This window comes from Lissotriton helveticus, chromosome 2_1, assembly GCF_964261635.1.
Source record: "Lissotriton helveticus chromosome 2_1, aLisHel1.1, whole genome shotgun sequence".
In the NCBI taxonomy this organism is placed as follows: domain Eukaryota; kingdom Metazoa; phylum Chordata; class Amphibia; order Caudata; family Salamandridae; genus Lissotriton; species Lissotriton helveticus.
In genome coordinates this window covers 1,556,990,841-1,557,012,548 of record NC_136059.1, presented here as the reverse complement: position 1 = coordinate 1,557,012,548, position 21,708 = coordinate 1,556,990,841, and the positions used below count along the sequence as shown (strand labels likewise).

Genomic DNA, 21,708 nt, shown 5'->3' with positions numbered 1-21,708 from the left:
TTTGTTTGCCATAAGTTGGCAGGGTATGCTCAGACGTGAGTCCCTTGCTCACTTTGCCACTGGATTCAAGCAAGCCTGGCTGAAGACGGCTGTAATGCCAGAAACCGGTCCTAGGAAGCTTGTTTCCGGTCCAGGGAAGGCATGGCTTGGCAGTTCGGGCTGGACTGTTCCCATGAGGCACAGGGTCAGACTGATTTGCATATGGCCATGTCTGAACTGGGGTGGCAGAGTGGGCTAAAGAACGGTGATGGATTAAACCCAGATCTGTTGACTGGGTATGAGTGTTTGATTGGTTCAGATGCTCTGTCCATCACCACCCCCTTTTGTAACGCTTTGTTCACCATAAGTTGGCAGGGTATGCTCAGACGTGAGCCCCTTGCTAACTTTGCCACTCGATTCAAGCAAGCCTGGCTGAAGACGGCTGTAATGCCAGAAACCGGTCCTAGGAAGCTTGTTTCCGGTCCAGGGAAGGCATGGCTTGGCAGTTCGGGCTGGACTGTTCCCGTCAGACTGATTTGCATACGGCCATGTCTGAACTGGGGTGGCAGAGTGGGCTAAAGAACGGTGATGGATTAAACCTAGATCTGTTGACTGGATGTGAGTGTTTGATTGGTTCAGATGCTCCGTCTATCACCCCCCCCTTTTGTACCGCTTTGGGAACATCGGTGCCCTCAAACGAGGGTTCCACACCTCCAAATTCAACCCTTAGAGATTTTTCAACGTCCTGAGTTCGCTGATGGCACATTTGGCCAGACTACCTTCTTGGTCATCTTTTCACAGCACGGACACGACGCAGAGTTGTGTTGAGAGCCAAGGCATGATAAACAGACGTAGCGAATATCCGTCACCAACATCTGTTGGGGACAGTCAAGACAGGGTTTTAAACCAAGTAGTTTTAGGGAGTGACACTGTCTACACACTGAGAGAAGGAAAAAATCCCTGTAGAGAGAGAGAGACCGGATTCGATAAGCTCCGTGTCGGAAAGTGTGGAAAGAAAGGACCCCCTGACGTCGTGTCTGGACTGGGCAGAACCAACATGGAGTCAAATGACGCTACCTGTAGAAGGAAGAGGTAATTGATACAAATGTTTCCAGATCTAGTCTGGCACCTGCGGTCATTCACAAGGTGAGGAATCTGGTTAGAAGTCTCCATCAAAATGGTCCTGCCCCTTGGTACATGGCCATTGATTTGCCCATCACTATCGAACTAGCGTCAGAGACCTGCCTTTTGGATAGGAACCCCTAATGTATGATCAATAAGAGTTTGATGTGGTTTCCCCTTCAATCAGCAATGAGTTGTGAATACTAAGAAGATATAAAGCTCTTAAAACTGCATCTCCTTCAGGGCATCAAACATTCTGCACCGGTGCACATAGTCACAAATCATGCACTTGAAAACAATGAGTAGTAAAGAACAGACCCAAAACTGTGAATGGGGTGCACAGCCAAATATCAAATATGAAAACTTGAACAGATAATGGCCATGTTCTAACGGACACAGTGAAAAAAGACTAATGCATTTGTCATACTTTTTTAAAGGTATTTTTATATATACATATATATATATATATTCTCAAACACAACGTGGTTAAAATACTGCTAAGAAAAACAAATACAAAAACATAACTTGACTGGTCACACAAAACAACCTTTACAGGAAAAAACAATGTCACCACCACACATAAAATCCTGGCGTTTCCAACAATGCAAATTATGTACACCTTACAGTGCAATCCCAACCCATCCTAAACGTGTTGTAAGCACCATTATTACAGTCTACTTCTGCAGATCAGTCAAAAAATAATTTGAACCCCTAAAACAATTGTAATATTTATTGTACTTTTAAGCAGTTTAAGGTAGACAGTTTGTCTTTTTCAAGTTATGTATACTAACAACAAAAAGGGATTTGCGCCCTGCGTACACATCAGATGTGCCATTTGCTAGTGCCATACTAAGCAAATTATTTTGCTAGAGATACACCAGAGAAAAGCTTCCCTTCAACAGTGGGGGTTCTCACACCGACGATGGCTGAATGGAGAAAAGGAATGGACTGGAGTGCAGCACAAGAGGAACCCATCTACATGGTATGAGGCTGCCCTCGTAAACATGAACAAGTATGGGGGAAATGGCTGGACCACTATGGACTGCGAGCATTTACATAAATTATCCCGCATGTATTCCTCTGCAGGATGTCTAACTGGGAGCAAGGGTATTGGCAATGTCATTGTTATTGATTACTTTATATACAATTTCGAAATCAATAATCTTGGTTATCAGAAAAAGTGCTGGCTCTTCCACTTTTGTCACACCACTTACAAAATGGCCTGAAACTTTAAGAATTATAGTTTTTCCCCCATCAAATTGGAACTGTGTTTTACTACACCTGTAGGGGAGCCCAACCCTCTGCTCGCCCCTCACCCTACACTCCCTCCAAACCGATGGAAATTCTGCAGCAAACTAAATTTGGTTACATAGAGCCAAGGTCTTTTACAGGCAGTGTTGAACATTTTTCTAGCAATCTATGATTGACAAGCGAAGTTCATTCTCATCAATGTATCTACTCTCTGAAAATAATAAACCCTGCTTTGAAAACAGTTACCCTGGAAGGGGAAAGAAAAAGTGGGTCCACTGGTAGGAGTGTTAAGCTGGTGTTTGAACCCTAAAAGAACCATCAGCTTGATCAAAGAAACATACTCTTTTACTATTCACCAGGTCAATTCCATTGATTACATTTTAAACGTAGACCACATTCAAAAATCTTTTTTGTGTCAAAGTTCAATTAAATGGTCTTGGCATCACTTTTTGTTCTCGGGAAGGCAGACAAAATTAAAGCAAAGTGCTGGGAAGGTTGTTGCTTTGCCACCTGAGACACGTTGTTTTGGAATGTTTGTACAAATGGCTGGACTGGCTGAACCGTTTCCCACATTTCAGGCAGGCATAGGGTTTCTCCCCGGTGTGCACACGGATATGCTTCTTGCAGTCTGTTAAGGTCAAGAAAGTCTTGCAACATATTTTACATGCATATTTACGAGCGCCTTCCACAACTAAGACATTGTGCTCAGATAAGGCCTTTTTGCATTTTGAAAGAACATCAGCAGACGCCCTAGTCAACTGTGGGGGGCCTTGCTGTGACGAGTGTGCATTTTCAAAGGAAGATGTCCCATTCATGTTAGATGCACTGTCCTGTATTTGACCACCTCTAACAGATGTCACAACGGGCATTTTGGGTGCAATACGGCGATATCCAGGAAAATTGTTGCCTCCCATCCTACCAGAGCCCATCATCATTGACCTAGACAAAGAGTGGAGACCCAAGCCAGATCTTGGATAGTCCATTCCAAACTGTTCTGCTGCTCGGTAACCCAAAGACTGTGCACATGGAAGGCCCATTATATCCTGCATTGGTCGAACAAAATGAGAGTCAGGGGAGTCGTTGAAGGGGATGTCCATGTGAGACATTGCAGACGCAGAATGTCCACTATTGGGCCCAGATTCTGGGCTCATCAAGTATGGCGCATCTGCATCCAATCTGCAATCACTAGTTGTGTTCGGAATGTTGTCATCATTGTTTTGATTAGTGCTATAGTTGACACTTCTGCTTTTGCTCAAAAAGTTGGAGATGCTGAATGGTGACTTATGTTCTAGATTGTTGGATACCTCCAACATATGAATGTCCCCCACCCGGTCCGTACTTGACTGTGGGTCAGAAAAACTACGGTCACTGCTTTCAGGGCTCAGTTCAATCTTTTCTGTGCTTGCCACTCCCCCTTCAACTTCAACAGGTTCACTTCCTTCTGCTTGGGATGTTACATCACTAACTTCATCCTGAGGCTCTGGAGAGCTCAGGGGCTCTGATTTGACAATGACTCTCATATGTTCTTTCTCATTCAGATTGATCACTGCATTTTCATGCTGGAAGACATTTTTTTCACAGGCTGAGTCCTGGTCGTAGTTGGTTTCTGCTTGAGCTGTTTGGGATGCCACTGTCAACTGAGACAAGCTCCCTCCGACATTATCTGACTGGCTGGGCACTTGGGAGTCCTCTTGTGTGTTGAAAGACTGGTCAAACATGATAGTGTTATCCTCATGAGTGTCTGCTATGGTATCAGATTTTGAATCCTCCACAATTTTTAGAGCATCTTGTGAAAAAAAATCATTGCGGGAATGAACTAAAGACTGACTATTCTCTTGTGTTACATCTGAAATGATGGAGTCCTCAATGGAGGCCCTCATGCGCTGTCTGGCCCTCTCTTCAGAGGATTGTTTACGTTTGTGAAGACGACGTATGGGAAAAGTAGCTCGCTGCTCCACGCCACTGACCCGCATGGATGAACTCATTGGATTGGATTGTTCCTCTGTGCTCTGGCTGGAATTTAGAGCAGAACTTACTATACTTAGGCCGAGCTGCTGTAGCATGAACGACCTCTGCATGCGGGCATTTTGCTCCTGAACTCTGTCACTAGGAGGAGACAGAGGCAATGTTCTTGTGGTAAGATAGTGCTTACAGGCCTTTACAACAGAATTCAAATGCAAGTGAGAGGCAGATAGCAAGACATCCATCACATTGCTCTCCCCAAGCATGAGTGTTGAGGTGTACATCATGTCAATCAAAGCAGCAAAAGCTTCAGCAGTCACCACCTCACTGTCCAGTTGGATCATGTTCATTGACTGATCGCCTTCTGCTACACTAAACAAGGCGCGGAAATGTGTGCTGCATGCTGCCAAAACCGACCGATGAGCTTTGAAATGTCTGTTGCCCACAACGATGACACAGTCACATAGCTGCCCATGAAGTCTCTGATAGTTAAGCTGCTGGAAAATCTGGTCAAAATGTCCCGGGAAATCCATAATCCTATTAGAAGAAAGATGAAAAAAAAAATTAAGACCTCAATGAAGCAATTTCTTTTTTATACAACTGTCATCCAGCATTTAAAGACTAACACAATCAAACCCAAGTCAGTAAAGACATTTAAATTAAAAAAATATTCAGATTTTGATTAAGTGATTAGATAACACATTTCAGATAAAGCGATAAATTCCAGTCATATTCTCGGTCCTCCCCGCACATTATTCAGAAATGTTCCACTCTGAATGTATTTTGCAGCCAAAATATGCAAATATATTTTTTTATAATTTTGTACGAATATATTCTAGAAAACTTGGCAGAGTAGTATTTAATGAGAGCACAATAACAGCTTGATGGATGAAATGGCAAAATCGTTACTGTCCTAGATGTACAATAGTTAATCTGTAGTCAAAGTAATTGTCAAGAAAAAAGTCGGTCCTTCACAATTTTAGGGAAATGTGAAACGAAACACAGGAGCTGATTGAAGTGGGAAATTCAATACCTAGCCACAAATAATTTTCTACTGGTAATACAACTGTTTAGTAATTAAAGAGGAAATAAAACATCAAGCTACTTAATTCATGAGGATTTATATTACCGGTTTCTTAATTAAATCAAAAACATCAATAATTTACAATGTCCTAAGTGATTTTGGAAATGCGGTCAGGATAAACTAAGGTTCTGCTCCCTGGAAAATGGGCCTAAAATATATGTATGATGCATGAATGTCAATGGTATAATTCTGGCTATAATGCTAAAAGGGGACAAACATCTTATTGCACATTTTCCCCAATGTATCCTGTGTGAATCAGTCACAAAAAATGGAAGACGACGACAATTCTGGCACATTTATAAGAAAGTAGCAAATTCAACAAACTGAGATTACCATGAGAGGTTGCACATAAGATTAGAACTCCCAAAGAGCCCCATGCTAGCGACATCACCGGCAGTGATTTAGTAAAATCTGAACATGGTATTAGGTCATTCCATACAAAGAGTGCGGACTCCTGTTTTTTCCTTAAGCACCACTGATTGCATTACTGTATTTCTGAAATTCGTGTTAGCGAGTCAAACTAGAGCAGGAGTAGAAAAATTGTGAATGAAGTCTTGCTAAATCGCACCTGCCTCCTTGCCATTACTATTACAGACAGCAATTTGCAGGGAGAATATTATAACATAGTGAAATTGAAAAGAGAGAAAACTACCTTTAGGAAATCAATGGCTACAATGCAGAGATAAGAAATTCAAAGCAAGGGGTGAAAAAGTTACTTACCTTCAGTAAAAAAAGTTCTGGTGCATACTATATATTTCCATAGATTAATCCCCTTATGACTAGCCCCAGGTGCTATAGTGGATCCAGAACTCTTTCTCTCTCGTAATGGCTCTCCAGCGAGGTTTGCGCAGGAAGTGACTACACCTGACATCATACAGCACAACCTGGTGCGCTGGCATAATTTTCTAAATTTTTCCGGTATTAGAAGGAATGCAAACCCTGAGACTATTGGTGAAGGGGATAACATGTAAACCATGTATGTTTTTTACAATGTAAAAAATAATTTTTTTTGTTGTAGACACGGAAACTGAACTATCCCGAGGAACTTCAATCTTATCAAGAGTTATTACAACCCCTGATGAAGGGTTCAGTGTGAACTCGAAATGCATTGGGTTTTCATTATTGAATTTTTTGAACAAGAAATGTCATGTTATATTTTGATATCTATGCTTTAAGGAGTAAGAAATTGTTTTACTTTTGATATTTTGAGAGTTATGATGTTTGAGTATGGTAAAAAATACATACAAGAAAATTGAATAAACATTTGTTTAAAACAGAGGCAGAAATTCGATAGGCCTTTGGCCTGAGAGTTGTGCTCAGCTTAGCCCATGGTCTCCAGGGGCTCACTTCATTCATTCATACTTAGGGGGGGTGGTGCCCCTTCCCGTTGCTTCGCACGCACATACATTGGTAACATTAGTTTTCATTATTGGATAAAATTTAGTGTACCACAGGTGTGCAGGCCCACCCACATTCACATTTTCTTTTAGAAAGTGGCCATTTCTCTGCAGTTACTTATCTATGTGCCTTACAGCCGGTCTCCAATACACATCTGGGTTGGGCTGGGCGACAGCTACATTTATGCATTCCCTCCTGACAGCCACAACACAGAACACTCAACTGCATCTACATTCTGATGGGTCTTCCTGGGCAAGGAGGAGTTGGATGGGCGGGCACTTCACTTCAATAGGTAGTGTCTTGCCCACACACATGGTGTTGATCAGCCCCCCACTGACAGCCTAGCAGACAGGACTGGGTTGTGAGGGATCCTTGTGCACTTCACAGGGCTCCTTTGAAGTCACCCCCTACTTAAAAAGGCACTTTTTGGCAGGAGTACTGGGGCTGTGGCCCCTGCATATCAGACACTTTTTGGACTTGTAACTAGATACCGCTGGCTCTACGTCTGCACATTGCCAGATGGACTGCTGTGCTACCAGGAGATGGATCAAGCCCTGATCTTTTGACATGGGTAGGAGTGTTCTGCTTAATTCAGATACTCTGTCCATCACCACCCCCTTTTATGAATCGTTTTTGGCCACCATAAGTGTGGTAGGGTATACTCAGATGTGAGTCCCTTGCTCACTGCACCATCAGGATTCAAGCAAGCCGGGCCGAAGACGGCTGTAATGCCAGAAACCGGTCCCCGGAAGCTTGTTTCCTTTCCAGTAAAGAATTGGCTTGGTAGTTTGGTCTGCCCTGTTCCCATGATGCACTGGGCCAGGGTCAGACTAATTTGCATGTAGCCAGGTTCTGAGCTGGGATGGTGCAGTGAGCTAAAAAACGGTGATGGATCAAGCCCTGATCTTTTGACATAGGTAGGAGTGTTCTGCTTAATTCAGATACTCTGTCCATCACCACCCCCTTTTATGAATCGTTTTTGGCCACCATAAGTGTGGAAGGGTATACTCAGATGTGAGTCCCTTGCTCACTGCACCATCAGGATTCAAGCAAGCCGGGCCGAAGACGGCTGTAATGCCAGAAACCGGTCCCCGGAAGCTTGTTTCCTTTCCAGTAAAGAATTGGCTTGGTAGTTTGGTCTGCCCTGTTCCCATGATGCACTGGGCCAGGGTCAGACTAATTTGCATGTAGCCAGGTGTCAGGATCCGTCCACCCCCTCGCCAGAAGGGTGGATCGAGTAGAAGATGCAAGCTAAAAAACCCTTGTTGGAAAACTTCATTGAAATTCCTAGTGACAGCGCTGCGGAGGTCCGCCATCTTGGGAGTGCGGAAGTCATTCCGTTTCCTGTGTGGCGGTTTACTTTGCAGTTGATTCGAGAGTGTCTGCATATCGCGCACGCGCGCAATTCGCGCTGCGCACTTCAACTGAGGAAAATACCGGAGACGCGTGCTTACCTCACGCTCTCTTCAGAGAAAGTTCTTTTGACCAGAGTTTTGTGTACAAGGCGGCTGAACTGAAACCTTAAGGAAAGTAACACATTACGCTTTGTATTATAGAAAAAGACTTTTCCTAATTCGCCTTTTTCCCTTCAGTATTGTCAAAGCTGGAAGAATCCCGTTGTCGGAGTTCAGGAGAGAAATTGTGTGGCGGAGTCAGAGCTGGGGAAAAACTTCAGTCAAGAGAAGTTCCCTCAAAGACCTTCAAGTAAGAGTATTATTTTTGAGTTATCCGAGAGAAGTCTCCAGGCAATGAACTAAAGACGCTTTAGGACTCACTTTGGCAAAGATGCTGATGAGCGTTGCGTCAAGAGCCTTACTGAGACATCTTGAGGAGAAAGATTTTGATTAAAAACGTGAATTTCCAAAAAACGTGTCCAGAGAGAAAAAAAAAAAAAAAAAACATGAGATGAAAGACTACTTCCTGTGGAGTTTTCTGAAATATTCTCAGAGTTGAAAGACTGTACCTTCAGAGTTATAGACTTGAGTTTCACAGATCACAGAGTGCATTGAAGCATTGTTCTAGTCACGAAAATTCCAAAGACCAGAGTTCATTCTTCCAGTGAACCAGTAGTAATTCTCCAGACATCACTTATAGAGAGTGGCTATCTTCCTAGTTTGCTTAGGTAAGACATAGAGGGTATAATAATAATAAGACAGAGTAACTAAAATTTGTTAAGTAGAGAAGGCTAAAGAATTGTCTTTTCCTTTGCAGCGAGTCCAACCTGAGGGCTGTCGAGCAAACCTGACGAGGAAGAAGTCTCTCTTGTTTTGTCTGTCCACTTCCCCTTTCCCTTGCTGGTGAGGACTGAAGACTGTATATCTAAGCGGTCTTGGGTCTTGGCTAGAAGGGGACTGAGGAATTAGCGTCTGTTCCTGAGGGGGCCGAACCAGTGTATCCTTTACGGTACTGACACCAGGTTCTGAGCTGGGATGGTGCAGTGAGCTAAAAAACGGTGATGGATCAAGCCCTGATCTTTTGACATGGGTAGGAGTGTTCTTCTTAATTCAGATACTCTGTCCATCACCACCCCCTTTTATGAATCGTTTTTGGCCACCATAAGTGTGGTAGGGTATACTCAGATGTGAGTCCCTTGCTCACTGCACCATCAGGTTTCAAGCAAGACGGGCCGAAGACGGCTGTAATGCCAGAAACCGGTCCCCGGAAGCTTGTTTCCTTTCCAGTAAAGAATTGGCTTGGTAGTTTGGTCTGCCCTGTTCCCATGATGCACTGGGCTAGGGTCAGACTAATTTGCATGTAGCCAGGTTCTGAGCTGGGATGGTGCAGTAAGCTAAAAAACGGTGATGGATCAAGCCCTGATCTTTTGACATGGGTAGGAGTGTTCTTCTTAATTCAGATACTCTGTCCATCACCACCCCCTTTTATGAATCGTTTTTGGCCACCATAAGTGTGGTAGGGTATACTCAGATGTGAGTCCCTTGCTCACTGCACCATCAGGTTTCAAGCAAGACGGGCCGAAGACGGCTGTAATGCCAGAAACCGGTCCCCGGAAGCTTGTTTCCTTTCCAGTAAAGAATTGGCTTGGTAGTTTGGTCTGCCCTGTTCCCATGATGCACTGGGCTAGGGTCAGACTAATTTGCATGTAGCCAGGTTCTGAGCTGGGATGGTGCAGTAAGCTAAAAAACGGTGATGGATCAAGCCCTGATCTTTTGACATGGGTAGGAGTGTTCTGCTTAATTCAGATACTCTGTCCATCACCACCCCCTTTTATGAATCGTGCTACCAGGAGGGACTGCCGCTCTGCTAACTGCTCTGATGTGTTGGCCTGCTGCTTGTTGAGTTGCAGAAGGGATGCCACTTTGCTATCAGCCTTATTGTGCTGGCCTGCTGCCTGCTACCGTTGTGCTGTGCTGATCTAAAGTGTTCTCCAAGAGCTTGCTGGCTTCCCTCCTGTTCTTTAAGTCTCAGGGCCATCAAACACTTTGTTTCAGAAAGATTGAGCGCTTCACTCTACAAAGGTCTAGCATTTGCTTTTGACATGCACATTCCGACCAGACCGAGCGGTTCGCTCTACAAAGGTTCAGCATTTGCTTTTGACCTTCAATTTCAAGTTACACCGATCCATGCCAATCGAGATACCACTCTCTGTATTCTAGCCAGCGTGCAGATGGAAGGCTTCCAGCGCAGATCCCAGCATTGCCCTGGTGACCAGAGATTACCCCGTTACGTCGCATTGGACCAGCCCATCCCCGTCAATAAAGGGCTCGCTGTACACTGACATCGGTGATCATCATACCCTAGAAAGGAGGACCCTGCCGAGAACGAGATTGCAGCATCTGGGCCACTTGTGTTTCGGTTGTGCCGCTAAGTCTGTTCCAAAGCTTCCACTACTCCAGCCACCGCCCAGGTACTGTTTGGTGCAAGGTCGCACTTTGAGCCCCGAGTGCCTAAATCCTCTGGTCCCGAGTGAACCCTGAAAGCCACACATGATGCTTTATTGAGCACTATCTGGCCCGCACATGCAAGGAAGTAACACCTGAAACTACCCATATTATGTATTATCATTAGTGCGGCTAGCACTGTGTTTATTTTAATGACTGTAAAGTATTTATAACTTAATCCCTTGGCCGCAGCAGTAATTCCGCCACGGAGCTGGGGAGGAGGGAGGGAAGCAGGGCGACGCCATGCTCGTGAAGGAACCACGGCATCATGAGCCACGGGCGAGCTGTGCTCAATACGGCATGGTTCCCGTCACGACTACGCACACTCATTAATTCGCCCGCACAGGTGAGCAATCAGTGCCACGTGGGCGGAGCTGCTGCAGCATGAGAGAACCACGCCATGAGCACACGCCGCCCGTGGCTCATGACGGTGTGGTTCCATCATGAGCAGGGAAGGGGTTAAAAAGTATGCATTGGATTTTTGTCGTTTTGGCCCTAATGTGTTTAGAACATAACATACTGCAAGAACTGTGGCTGAGCCTGAAGTGGCAGGGTGTTTTGTTCCCTGGGTAAGCGATAGTCCACTTACGAATAATCCTGGTGGTATGGATATAAGATGTGGACTTCCTGGTTCAGTGGATATTGTTGCTCTCGCAGGGTTAGGACAGACCGTCCTTTGTTCGCATTTAAAGAGGAAGAAACATCAAAGACTTGCTGGCTCGTCCTTGAGGTACGAGCTTACATCAGACACAAGTTTTTTTTTTATGTTGCCACCACTAAAAGGACATTTTAAATGCAGACGTTGCAAAGCCTGCAAGTTCACTGTTGAGCAAAAGGAATTTGTACACAATGGCAAGAACTATAACTTACACCATCATACAAATTGTAACACTCAGGACGTAATCTATTTAATCAAGTGCCCCTGTCAAAAAGTATATGTAGGGCAGACGAAACAGAAAATAAAGACACGTATTCTATAACACTGTTCACGCATTCGCTGTAAGGTGCAGGGTTCCCCGCTAGTTGAACGCTATAGTGAGAAACAACACTCTAGCAACAACCTAGAATGGTGGATACTTGCGAGGGCACTACCAAATTCCAGAGGTGGTTCACCATCTGCAACCATGAACCTACGCAAATGCAAATGGATTCATTTGCTTAACTTGGTGAATGGGGGACTGAACGAGCAGGAAGAGATTTCTAGACAGATCTCTCTGCTCAGTATGACTTAGGCAGGTATTTTTTGTAACCGGGGCCTGTTATTATTCATCACTTGAACAATATATACATGAATTAAGATTCCATACTATGTAATGTATACCATTACAAAACATTAACATGTAAATAATACATACAGAGAACAAATAATATAGACAGAGAGTAAGAATAAATAAACAACTTTGTGATGTAGATCTAAATAGTAATTTAGAGACAATACTTTTGCGCCTCCACTAACAGACGATATACATCCACTGTTCCCGGCACTACCAGCAGATGTCAAGGCGTTGTATACGAAGCTTTACGGTAGCGAATTCGGACATTATCAGGACATTCTGAGGTCCCATATTAGATGGTTTACGGTAATAAGAGTAGTAAACTTTGTCGCCCGCACTCCATTACGTATTATTTACACGACAGGCGCATTAGTAACCCTATCACAGGTGTTGATGATCACTGAGCGAGCGGGCTGTATAAAACTCACCTTCTGCAACGAGGCGGCGTATTACTGGCAGTCACAAGGACGACACGTTATCTTGCACGCCGCTCGTAAGAACTACAGGTATGTCGCCATGGGGACACTCTTTCCCGATTACCGTTAGCAAAAATAGGGACATTTCGAATCTACTACCGAATGTTCGCCGTACTTGGGAACCATACAACGAAGCAGCACTGTGACGGTTACACAGCACTGTCACTGCTGACCCAGATTTTTATAATGCAGGACTCCATTGACCTGATGGGGCGGAGCCAGTATTGATGCAGGTATAAAATGCACGGCTGTTTCTTTAACAGTGAGTGACTAGATCCAAAAAAAAAAAAGGAATTTATCTAAAACCAAATTTTTTATTTTATATTTGATCATAGAGCAACATACGAGTAAAGACCATATAATAAGATCGCCTTTGTGACTTAAGATATACCCACGATTGTGAAATATGTAATCCGTTTCTGTGAGATCAGCCCTTTGAGGAAACTATCGTAGAAAACATACATAGGTCCTGCAACAGGTATATAAAATCATGGTTTCTGTCATATCTTGGTTAAACAGAATTCTATTATGGGTTTGATATAGGCCTAACGTTTGATTGTCTTGTCCTCCTCTGTATTTCAGAAAAAAAACGGGGTAGTCTCCGGAGGTCTCAAATTAAGAATTGAGTCTTATTGACTCATTTTAGGAGGTTTGTAGCATAATACCTACAGTTTATAGTTTATAGATTGCTGATAAATATTATCAGGCCAAAATGGCATTTTAGATTTTACATAACAGTTTGTATGTGAAAACATAGAGGTCTGTAAATGGCTGGGGGCCTCTGGTTCTGTGTAGCCAGTGAGTGCAATATATGGTTCATTTAGGTATGGAAGAAGGCGATCGATTGAGTATTATATGTGTGAATAGGTGTCAAATGTGAGAACCCCATGAATGTTAATTTACATGAATTAAGTGCCTAGTGGTCAATAGTGCTCAAGAGGGATTCCATTTAGTTAATGTGAATAAAATGTCTAGCCAATAATGACTACTATGCAGAGTCCCATTGAATGTATATGTTTATACGTTTGGACAAATTGTTTTTAATAAATGAAATGTTTTTAAATAATTTATTAGGATAAAGAGATAATGCTAAACGTGATATGATGAGGATGAGATACTGATATGTATTTTTTTTTTTTTTAGTTATTTTAACTTGAAAAAGAGACAATCTATCACTCTGTCTTGAAAAAGGTGGTGCGTATCAAGCCACAACACCGAAACGCGTTGACGCAGAAAATTGTTTTGAATTAAATTTGAAGAACTATTTGGGTGTCATCTACTGATACTAGCGTGACATGATGTATAGATTCCAAACTGATTAATTATTCACGATGTTTTTTTAAATGATTCAATTCAATGTCTCTATTTGTATTTTTATATATTTTGTCAGTCTATTTTGAACATTAAGAATGCATAGGAAAACCTTTTTATTGTGTTTTTAATAATTTTCACTGATTGGTCAATAAATTGGACCAGATCTTGTAAAGATTTAGTTTTTAATTCCGTAATGTTTTTTGTGTGTATAACCAAGGGGTTTTCTGATTTTTGACACTGGTGTGAATGAAGTGTGGATTGAATTAGGACAGCCATTAGTGACATTAATCCAAGGGATTTTTTCCTTTTGCTGATGTATACCATTACAACATATGTGCAACTGCCAAACAGGAGTGATGATTCCGTTCCATATAATGTACATCAATATTATAGGTATATAACTGCTTAAATGATGTGTGTGTTCATATGTATTACAGAAACAAAGTATTCCAAATGTTATAATTATACAATATGTGCCTCAATTTTATAATGTCACCATCGCATGTCACCAATTCGAATAGGTGGACTTGTATAAAAGGAAGGGTTACACTAATTACACTAAAACATAATGTAGAAGTATAACTTTACACTTTGTAACAAATGGTCGTTTTTAGGTACAGTTACCATCTAATGGTTTGTATTGGTTTCTAGAATCTAACTGTATGGTCTGCACAAATATTATGAGGAACTTATCGGCCTTTGAAACCTTGGCCTTCCTTTATTAGCACCCATAATGCTGATTTTCCTTTCAGATAGGTTTCTGAAAAACAAACAGGGCTCTCTTCAATCTTAACTGCATAACCCGGGAGTTTAGCCTCATTCCCCAGGCTTCAGTAAGGCATACTCTTTTTTAGCTGATCCCCACCAGAGGGCAGCCTTGTCGTGCATGTAGCATCTGCACACGAGGACGCTACTGAAACGTAAATGCCGCCTGAAAGCATCTATTTAAGAGAAGCGATCAGAGGCACTCGGTAAATCAGCTTCCGGAGTTTCATTCCAGGACATGACGGCCAGAGGTAAGACGTAGATTTTATCGTCTCTGCCCCATTTTGGCAGGCGAAACACGAGTTGCGCTTTTCCTGTAATTAATGAAGGCGTCCCCTTCTATTTACATTTCAGAGTATTCAATGGCAATAATTTAGCCTTGAGTGCCATAAGCAAGTTTTGTCTGGAGGCGGCCGGCCCTGACAAGCATTGCCCTGGAGTAAAGGGTGATTAACTATTGAAGACCCCGAGCGTCAGTCGCCGGAGGTTAGTAATTTTTACTTATGAAGTTTATAAGGTTACCTATTGTTCTTGACTGATTAAAGTCAAATACTATGTCTAACTCGAATAATCATATATTTATAAAGTTGTAGGCACGTGTGCCACTGACAAATCCAACCAGCTGATATAGTGAGCTACTTTTGATTCAGGTACAGTCCCTGCAAGGGCATATTGTATAAGGATTTTAACCAATTCGGCGCTGATGACGAGCTGAGCTCGTCATCAGTTGCGCCGCTCGCACGCTGATGATGAGCTGAGCTCGTCATGTAACGCGGCTTTTTAAAAAAAAAAAAGCCGCGTAACGCGAAAAAAAGCAGCCGCACGCATGCGGTTAAGAATGCTCATTCTGGACACAGGTGTTGACAGCCATAATTTATTTCTGACAGGTCAACCATCTAATTTTAACAAGCTGCCGTGCTGTCAATACCACACAATTTGGTATCAGGGTGGAACCTCGTTTAAGGTGAGCAGAGACATATGGTCTCTCCACATTGAATCATAATTGTCCAAACACCGCATGAACTCTAAAGTGCCTTAATTGTTGTCAAACAGGCCACACACAGACTCTATTTATAGTCCTGAAGAGGACCCCCCACAGACGATCACACAATCGCACTATTGTCCAGGGGTCAAAACGTCGACTCACACTATCAAGTGTTAATGATCACCCAGAATAATTGAGAATAACTAGACTAATTACTAGTTGGGTTGAATCATAATTTCATATACCTCACACTGTGTTCAAATGTGTGTCTTGAATATATGTTCATTAGTTAGGTATATATTGTGTTGTGATATGTAAGGAATATGCTACTTACCAGTATGCATCTGTTCTTGGCATAGAGGGCTGCAGAGTGGTACATTTATGAATAGATCGCCATCTGGTGTTGGGCTCGGATGATTGCACTTGTTTTTCTTCTGGAGAAGTCTTTGTCGTCATAGATGACTCCTCCTCTTGGTGTTAGTGCGCATGGGCATCGGCTCCATCCTTAGATTGTTTTGCCATAGTAGGGTTAGATGGAGTAGTGTAGTATAATACATAAAGATATGCCCATGTAAGTGTATCTAAATAAGATAATGTTGGGACAGACACAGGTTTCCGGGGAGGCAGGGAGGGCATGTACCACTCTGCAGCCCTCTATGCCAAGAACAGATGCATACTGGTAAGTAGCATATTCCGTTCGAGGCATATGGGCTGCAGATGGTACATTTATGAATAGATTGTACAGCAGTTACCTCCCTAGCGGTGGTCACCAGTGTCTGTCGCAACTGTTTGAAATAGAGTTTTTAATACAGCTTGGCCCACTCTGGCTTGTTGTGCAGCCTGTACATCAACACAGTAGTGCTTTGTGAATGTATGTGGTGTAGACCAAGTTGCTGCTCTACATATGTCATCTAGGGGAATGTTCCCTAAGAATGCCATAGATGCTCCTAGTTTTCGTGTAGAATGAGCTCTAGGAGGAACAGTTAATGTTCTCTTTGCTTTAATGTAACATATTTGTATACATCTTACAATCCATCTAGCGATGCCTGCTTTAGAGATAGGATTGCCCTTATGTGTTGGGGAAAATGCTACAAATAGTTGTTTAGTTTTCCTGAAGTTTTGTGTTCTTTCTATGTAGTACAAAATGGCTCTTTTGACATCTAGTGTATGTAGAGCCCTTTCTGCTACCGTCTGTGGCCTTGGAAAGAAGACTGGTAGTTCCACTGGCTGGTTGATGTGAAATGCTGAAATTACTTTAGGCAAGAACTTTGGGTTTGTTCTAAGAACCACTTTATTCTGGTGTAACTGTAGGAATGGTTCTTGTATTGTCAATGCCTGTAATTCACTTACTCTCCTGAGTGAGGTAATGGCTATAAGGAAAGCCACCTTCCATGTAAGGAATTGTATTTCGCACCTATGCATAGGTTCGAAAGGTGGCCCCATTAGTCTGGTGAGTACTACGTTGAGGTTCCAGACTGGGGAAGGTGGTAATCTTGGTGGAATGACTCTTTTAAGGCCTTCCATGAAGGCTTTTATCGCTGGTACTCTGAACAGTGATATGTGCTGCCTGTTTTGTAGGTACGCTGCTATAGCTGCTAGGTGTACCCTGATAGATGTGTACGGTAGATTACATTGCTGTAAGTGTAATAAGTAGCAAATAATCTCCTTTGTTGATACGTCCAGAGGGTTGATATTGTTATTAGTACAGTGTATAGCAAACCTCTTCCACTTAGCTGCATAGCATGCTCTGGTGGTGGGACGTCTCGCTTGTTTAATTATCTCCATGCAATTTGGGGGTAGATCTAAGTACCCAAATTCTAGGATTTCAGGAGCCAGATCGCTAGGTTCAATTGTGTGGGATCTGGGTGCATTATTTCTCCATGGTTCTGTGTAAGGTGCATGGGTAGAATTCGTAGCTTTTGATGTGGCACTTGTGAGAGTTGCAGGAGCGTGGTGAACCACGGTTGTCTTGCCCACGTGGGTGCTACTAGTATCATGGTCATTGAGTGTTGTTGTAGTTTTCTGACCACTAATGGGATTAGTGGGAGAGGGGGAAAAGCGTATGCAAATTTGTTGGACCAATTTATCCATAACGCATTGCCCTGCGACAGGTGGTGCGGGTACCTGGACGCGAAGCTTTGGCATTTTGCGTTCTGATGAGTGGCAAAGAGGTCTATCTCTGGCTGTCCCCATCTTTGGAAGAATGGCTGCAGTATTTGTTGGTGCAGTTCCCATTCGTGTATTTGTTCCGACTGTCTGCTTAAGATCTCTGCTATCTGGTTTTGGACTCCTGGTAGGTGTTCGGCTAACAGATAGATGTTTTGAGGAATGGCCCATCTCCAGATTTCCTGTGCTAGTCTGGATAGTTGGAGAGAGTGCGTCCCCCCCTGTTTTTGAATATAATACATTGCTGTCATGTTGTCTGTTCTGATCAGGACTGCTTTGTTGGTAACATGTATTTGGAAGGCTTTTAATGCTAGAAACACCGCTAGTAGTTCTAGGTAATTGATGTGCAGTCTTTTTTCCTGCACACTCCACCTTCCTTGTACTGTGTATTTCTCCATATGTGCTCCCCATCCTGTGAGCGATGCGTCCGCTGTTATTGTCACCTGTGGAATTGGTTCTAGGAACGACCGCCCCTTGGCAATGTTTGTTGTGTTCCACCACTTCAGAGAGCGGTGTGTGCGGTCGTCTACCAACACCAGATCTGTAATCTGTCCTTGAGCCTGATTCCACTGTGTCGCTAAGCATTCTTGTAGCGGACGCATTTGTAGTTTGGCATATGGTATTAGCAGTATGCAGGATGACATCATCCCTAATAGCTGCATGAACACTCTTGCTGGTAGTGAGTGTTGTGGCTGGAATCTTTGAATGATTGTAAGCATTGTTTGGATCCTGACTGGATTGGGGTATACTTTGGCTTTTTCTGTGTCTATAGTAGCCCCCAGATATTGTTGAACCTTGCTTGGTTGTAGGTGTGACTTTGTGTAGTTCACCGTGAACCCTAGCTGGTGTAGTATCTGAATTGTCTTTTGTGTGTTTTGAAGACATTCCTCTTGTGACTTGGCCTTTATTAGCCAGTCGTCCAAGTATGGGAAGACATGTATTTGTTGTCTTCTTAGGTGAGCTGCCACCACTGCCAGGCATTTTGTGAACACCCTTGGTGCCGTTGTGACACCAAACGGAAGGACTTTGAACTGATAATGTTGTCCTTCTACCACAAACCTGAGGTATTTCCTGTGGGCTTTGTGAATCGGGATATGAAAGTAAGCGTCTTTTAGATCCAGTGTAGAAAGAAAGTCCCCTTTCTTCAGTAAAGGAAGTACCTGTTGGAGCGTGACCATGTGGAAATGTTCCGATTTTATGTATGCGTTGAGAGGTCTTAGGTCCAGTATCGGTCTTAGAGACCCATCTTTTTTGGGAATTAGGAAGTATAGGGAGTATACTCCTGTTCCTTGTTGGTGCTGTGGAACCTTCTCTATGGCATGCTTTCCTAGCAGGGATAGTACTTCCTGCTTTAACAGTGTCAGGTGATCTTGTTTCATTGGACGCTGTTTGGGGGGGATGTTTGGTGGGGTAGATGTGAGTTCCAGGCAATAACCATGTTGGATAATTTGTCTCACCCACCTGTCTGATGTGATGTTTTCCCAGACAGGTAGGAACTGTGATAGGCGTCCCCCGACCGGTGTTATATGGTCTGGAGGGAGCTGTATGAAGTCACTGCTTTGGGGTTGGAGAGTTGCGGTTGTTGTTGTTTCCGCGACCTCTACCCTTGTTGTTGTTACCTCTGTAACTACCTCTAGAATTACCTCTGGGTGATGTAGGTGTAAAAGAGGTTTGTTGCTGGCTTGTACCTGTATTTTTGGATCCTCCTCTATAGGTGGACCTACGAAAGGAACCTCTTTGTGTCGGCTGTTGCAATGCTCCCATTGATTTAGCCGTTTCCGTATCCTTTTTCCTAAGGCCTCATCTGTCCCTGTGCCGAAAAGTGTTTTCCCATCAAAAGGTTGGTTCAGTAACGATGTTTGTACCTCTTGTTTGAACCCTGATACCCTGAGCCATGCATGTCTCCTTAACATGATGCTTGTGTTTGTAGATCTTGCTGCAGTGTCTGCCGCGTCTAGGGCGCACTTTATGGAAGTGTTAGTAATTAACTTCCCTTCTTGTATGAGTTGATCTGCCCTCTTTTGATGTTCTTTAGGGAGATGTGTGATGAGTTTTTCTAATTCATCATAATGCGCTCTGTCATACCTTGCAAGTAGTGCTTGCGTATTAGCTATGCGCCAGCTGTTTGCCGCTTGAGATGCTACTCTCTTGCCAGAGGCATCTATTAGCTTAGACTCTTTGTCAGGAGGTGGAGCTTCTCCTGTAGATAAAGAGTTTGCTCTCTTACGAGCGTTTGTGACCACTAGTGAGTCTAGAGGAATTTGCCCTTTAATGTATATTGGGTCTTTTGGAGCTGCCCTATATTTCTTATCGATTCTTGGGTTCAGTACCCTAGCCCTCACTGGGTCTTTGAATATTTCTGATGTATGATTGAGAAGGCCCTTAAGCATTGGTAGTGTTCCTGATATTCTTTGTGCAGTAGGTAGTGTTTCTAATAAGAAATCCTCTATTTGAGGTTCTGCATGTAGTTCTACCTTGTGATATGTTGCTGCTCTATTAATGAGTTGCGCAAAACCAGTATTATCATCAGGAGGTGAAGGTTTTGAAGGATACATTTCAGGGTCGTTATCGTTATCTGACCCTACATTGTACTCTTCCCATGGGTCTACCTCCTCTGGGATTGTGTCTTCATCATCCCCAGGATGTTCCCCCTCCCCTGTGTCACTCTCTACATCTGTTGTAGGTGTAGATGGTCGTGTGGGAGGAATATTTGGTCTATTGTGAGGAAGAGGAGAAGATGGTGTGTGTCTAGGTTTTGGAGAAGGGGGAGGAGTTGTATTTGTCCCCATTGTTCTCTTCTTCGGATGAGTTTTGTCGTCCGAATGTTCATTCTTCCTCTTTTTAGGTAGTTCTGTGACTACCTTGCCAGTTTTTGGATCAATAAACAGAGTCTTTTGTTTAGGATCGGTCTTGTATTCCTGTGTCGGTACCGCAGTTTTCGGTTCCGAAAGGTGTTTTTTCTTCTGACTGTCCATTTGTATTTTCGGCACCGAGATTTTATTCGGATCCGATGTCTTCGGTATCGAAGATGTCCCCGGTGTCGAGGGTGTTTTCGACGTCGAAACGTGTTTCGGTGTCGACATGGACTGCTTCGACTTCGAGCTTTCCTTGACTTGGAGCTTCGGTGTCGATGTGGTCCGTTTATCGGAACCACCATGATGGGAGACCGAGTGTTTCGGTTTCGTTGCCGGGCTTGAAGGCGGGGCGTCGGAAACTTTTTTCGGTTGTCTGACCGGGCTCGAGGGCGGGGTCGACACCGTGCGGGGTCTGTTCTTTGGTAAAGGGACGTCGTCACTCACGGTTTGTTGGACGTCGATTTCCTCGACGTCGGACTCGTCCACTTCAGACCCCGCCTCGTCGGCCTCTTCTTCCTCCTCTTCTGGGTGCTGGTCCTCGAACAGCTCCGGGATTGCCTGTGACTGCATTCTCGATACCTCGTGTCTTCGGGCTCGACGGTTTCTAATCGTCGATTTTGAAGAGAACGCTGCACAGGCCTCACAGTCCCTGGATTCGTGTTCAGGGGACAAGCAGAGGTTGCACACCTCGTGTAGGTCCTTGTGTGGGAACTTAGCACCACACGTTGGACATTTTTTGAATGGAGTCCTTTCCATGGACCCCGGGCTGGACTACTTCGAGTTTCTCGTAGTCGTCGTCTTTCGAAACGCGTCGGTATGGAAGTGAAGTCGCGTTCGATAACAATACCGTCGAATTGGAAAGGGTTACGCGCCGAATATAACCTTCTTTATCGAAGTCGGTCCGGAGCGCTTCGATCATCATCCGAACCCGATGGCGGAAAAAAACAATCTAAGGATGGAGCCGATGCCCATGCGCACTAACACCAAGAGGAGGAGTCATCTATGACGACAAAGACTTCTCCAGAAGAAAAACAAGTGCAATCATCCGAGCCCAACACCAGATGGCGATCTATTCATAAATGTACCATCTGCAGCCCATATGCCTCGAACATATATTTCTTTGTTTTCACTTCACGTCACCAACTTAAGTGTAATTGTATAGTGTACATCTGAGTGTG

General features: G+C 43.6%; 1 protein-coding gene across 2 annotated transcripts in view; it reads right to left on the bottom strand.

Moving 5' to 3' along the window:
* Nucleotides 1-1,525: 1,525 nt before the first annotated feature.
* The window catches only part of ZBTB5 (zinc finger and BTB domain containing 5), a 181,441-nt gene continuing 161,258 nt past the window's right edge, over nt 1,526-21,708 (bottom strand). For both annotated transcript variants that reach the window (XM_078676522.1, XM_078676524.1), the window contains one exon: nt 1,526-4,851. In XM_078676522.1, coding sequence (XP_078532648.1) covers nt 2,826-4,847 — 2,022 coding nt within the window. In that variant the 5' untranslated portion in view covers nt 4,848-4,851 and the 3' untranslated portion in view covers nt 1,526-2,825. The remainder of the gene's footprint in view (nt 4,852-21,708) is intronic.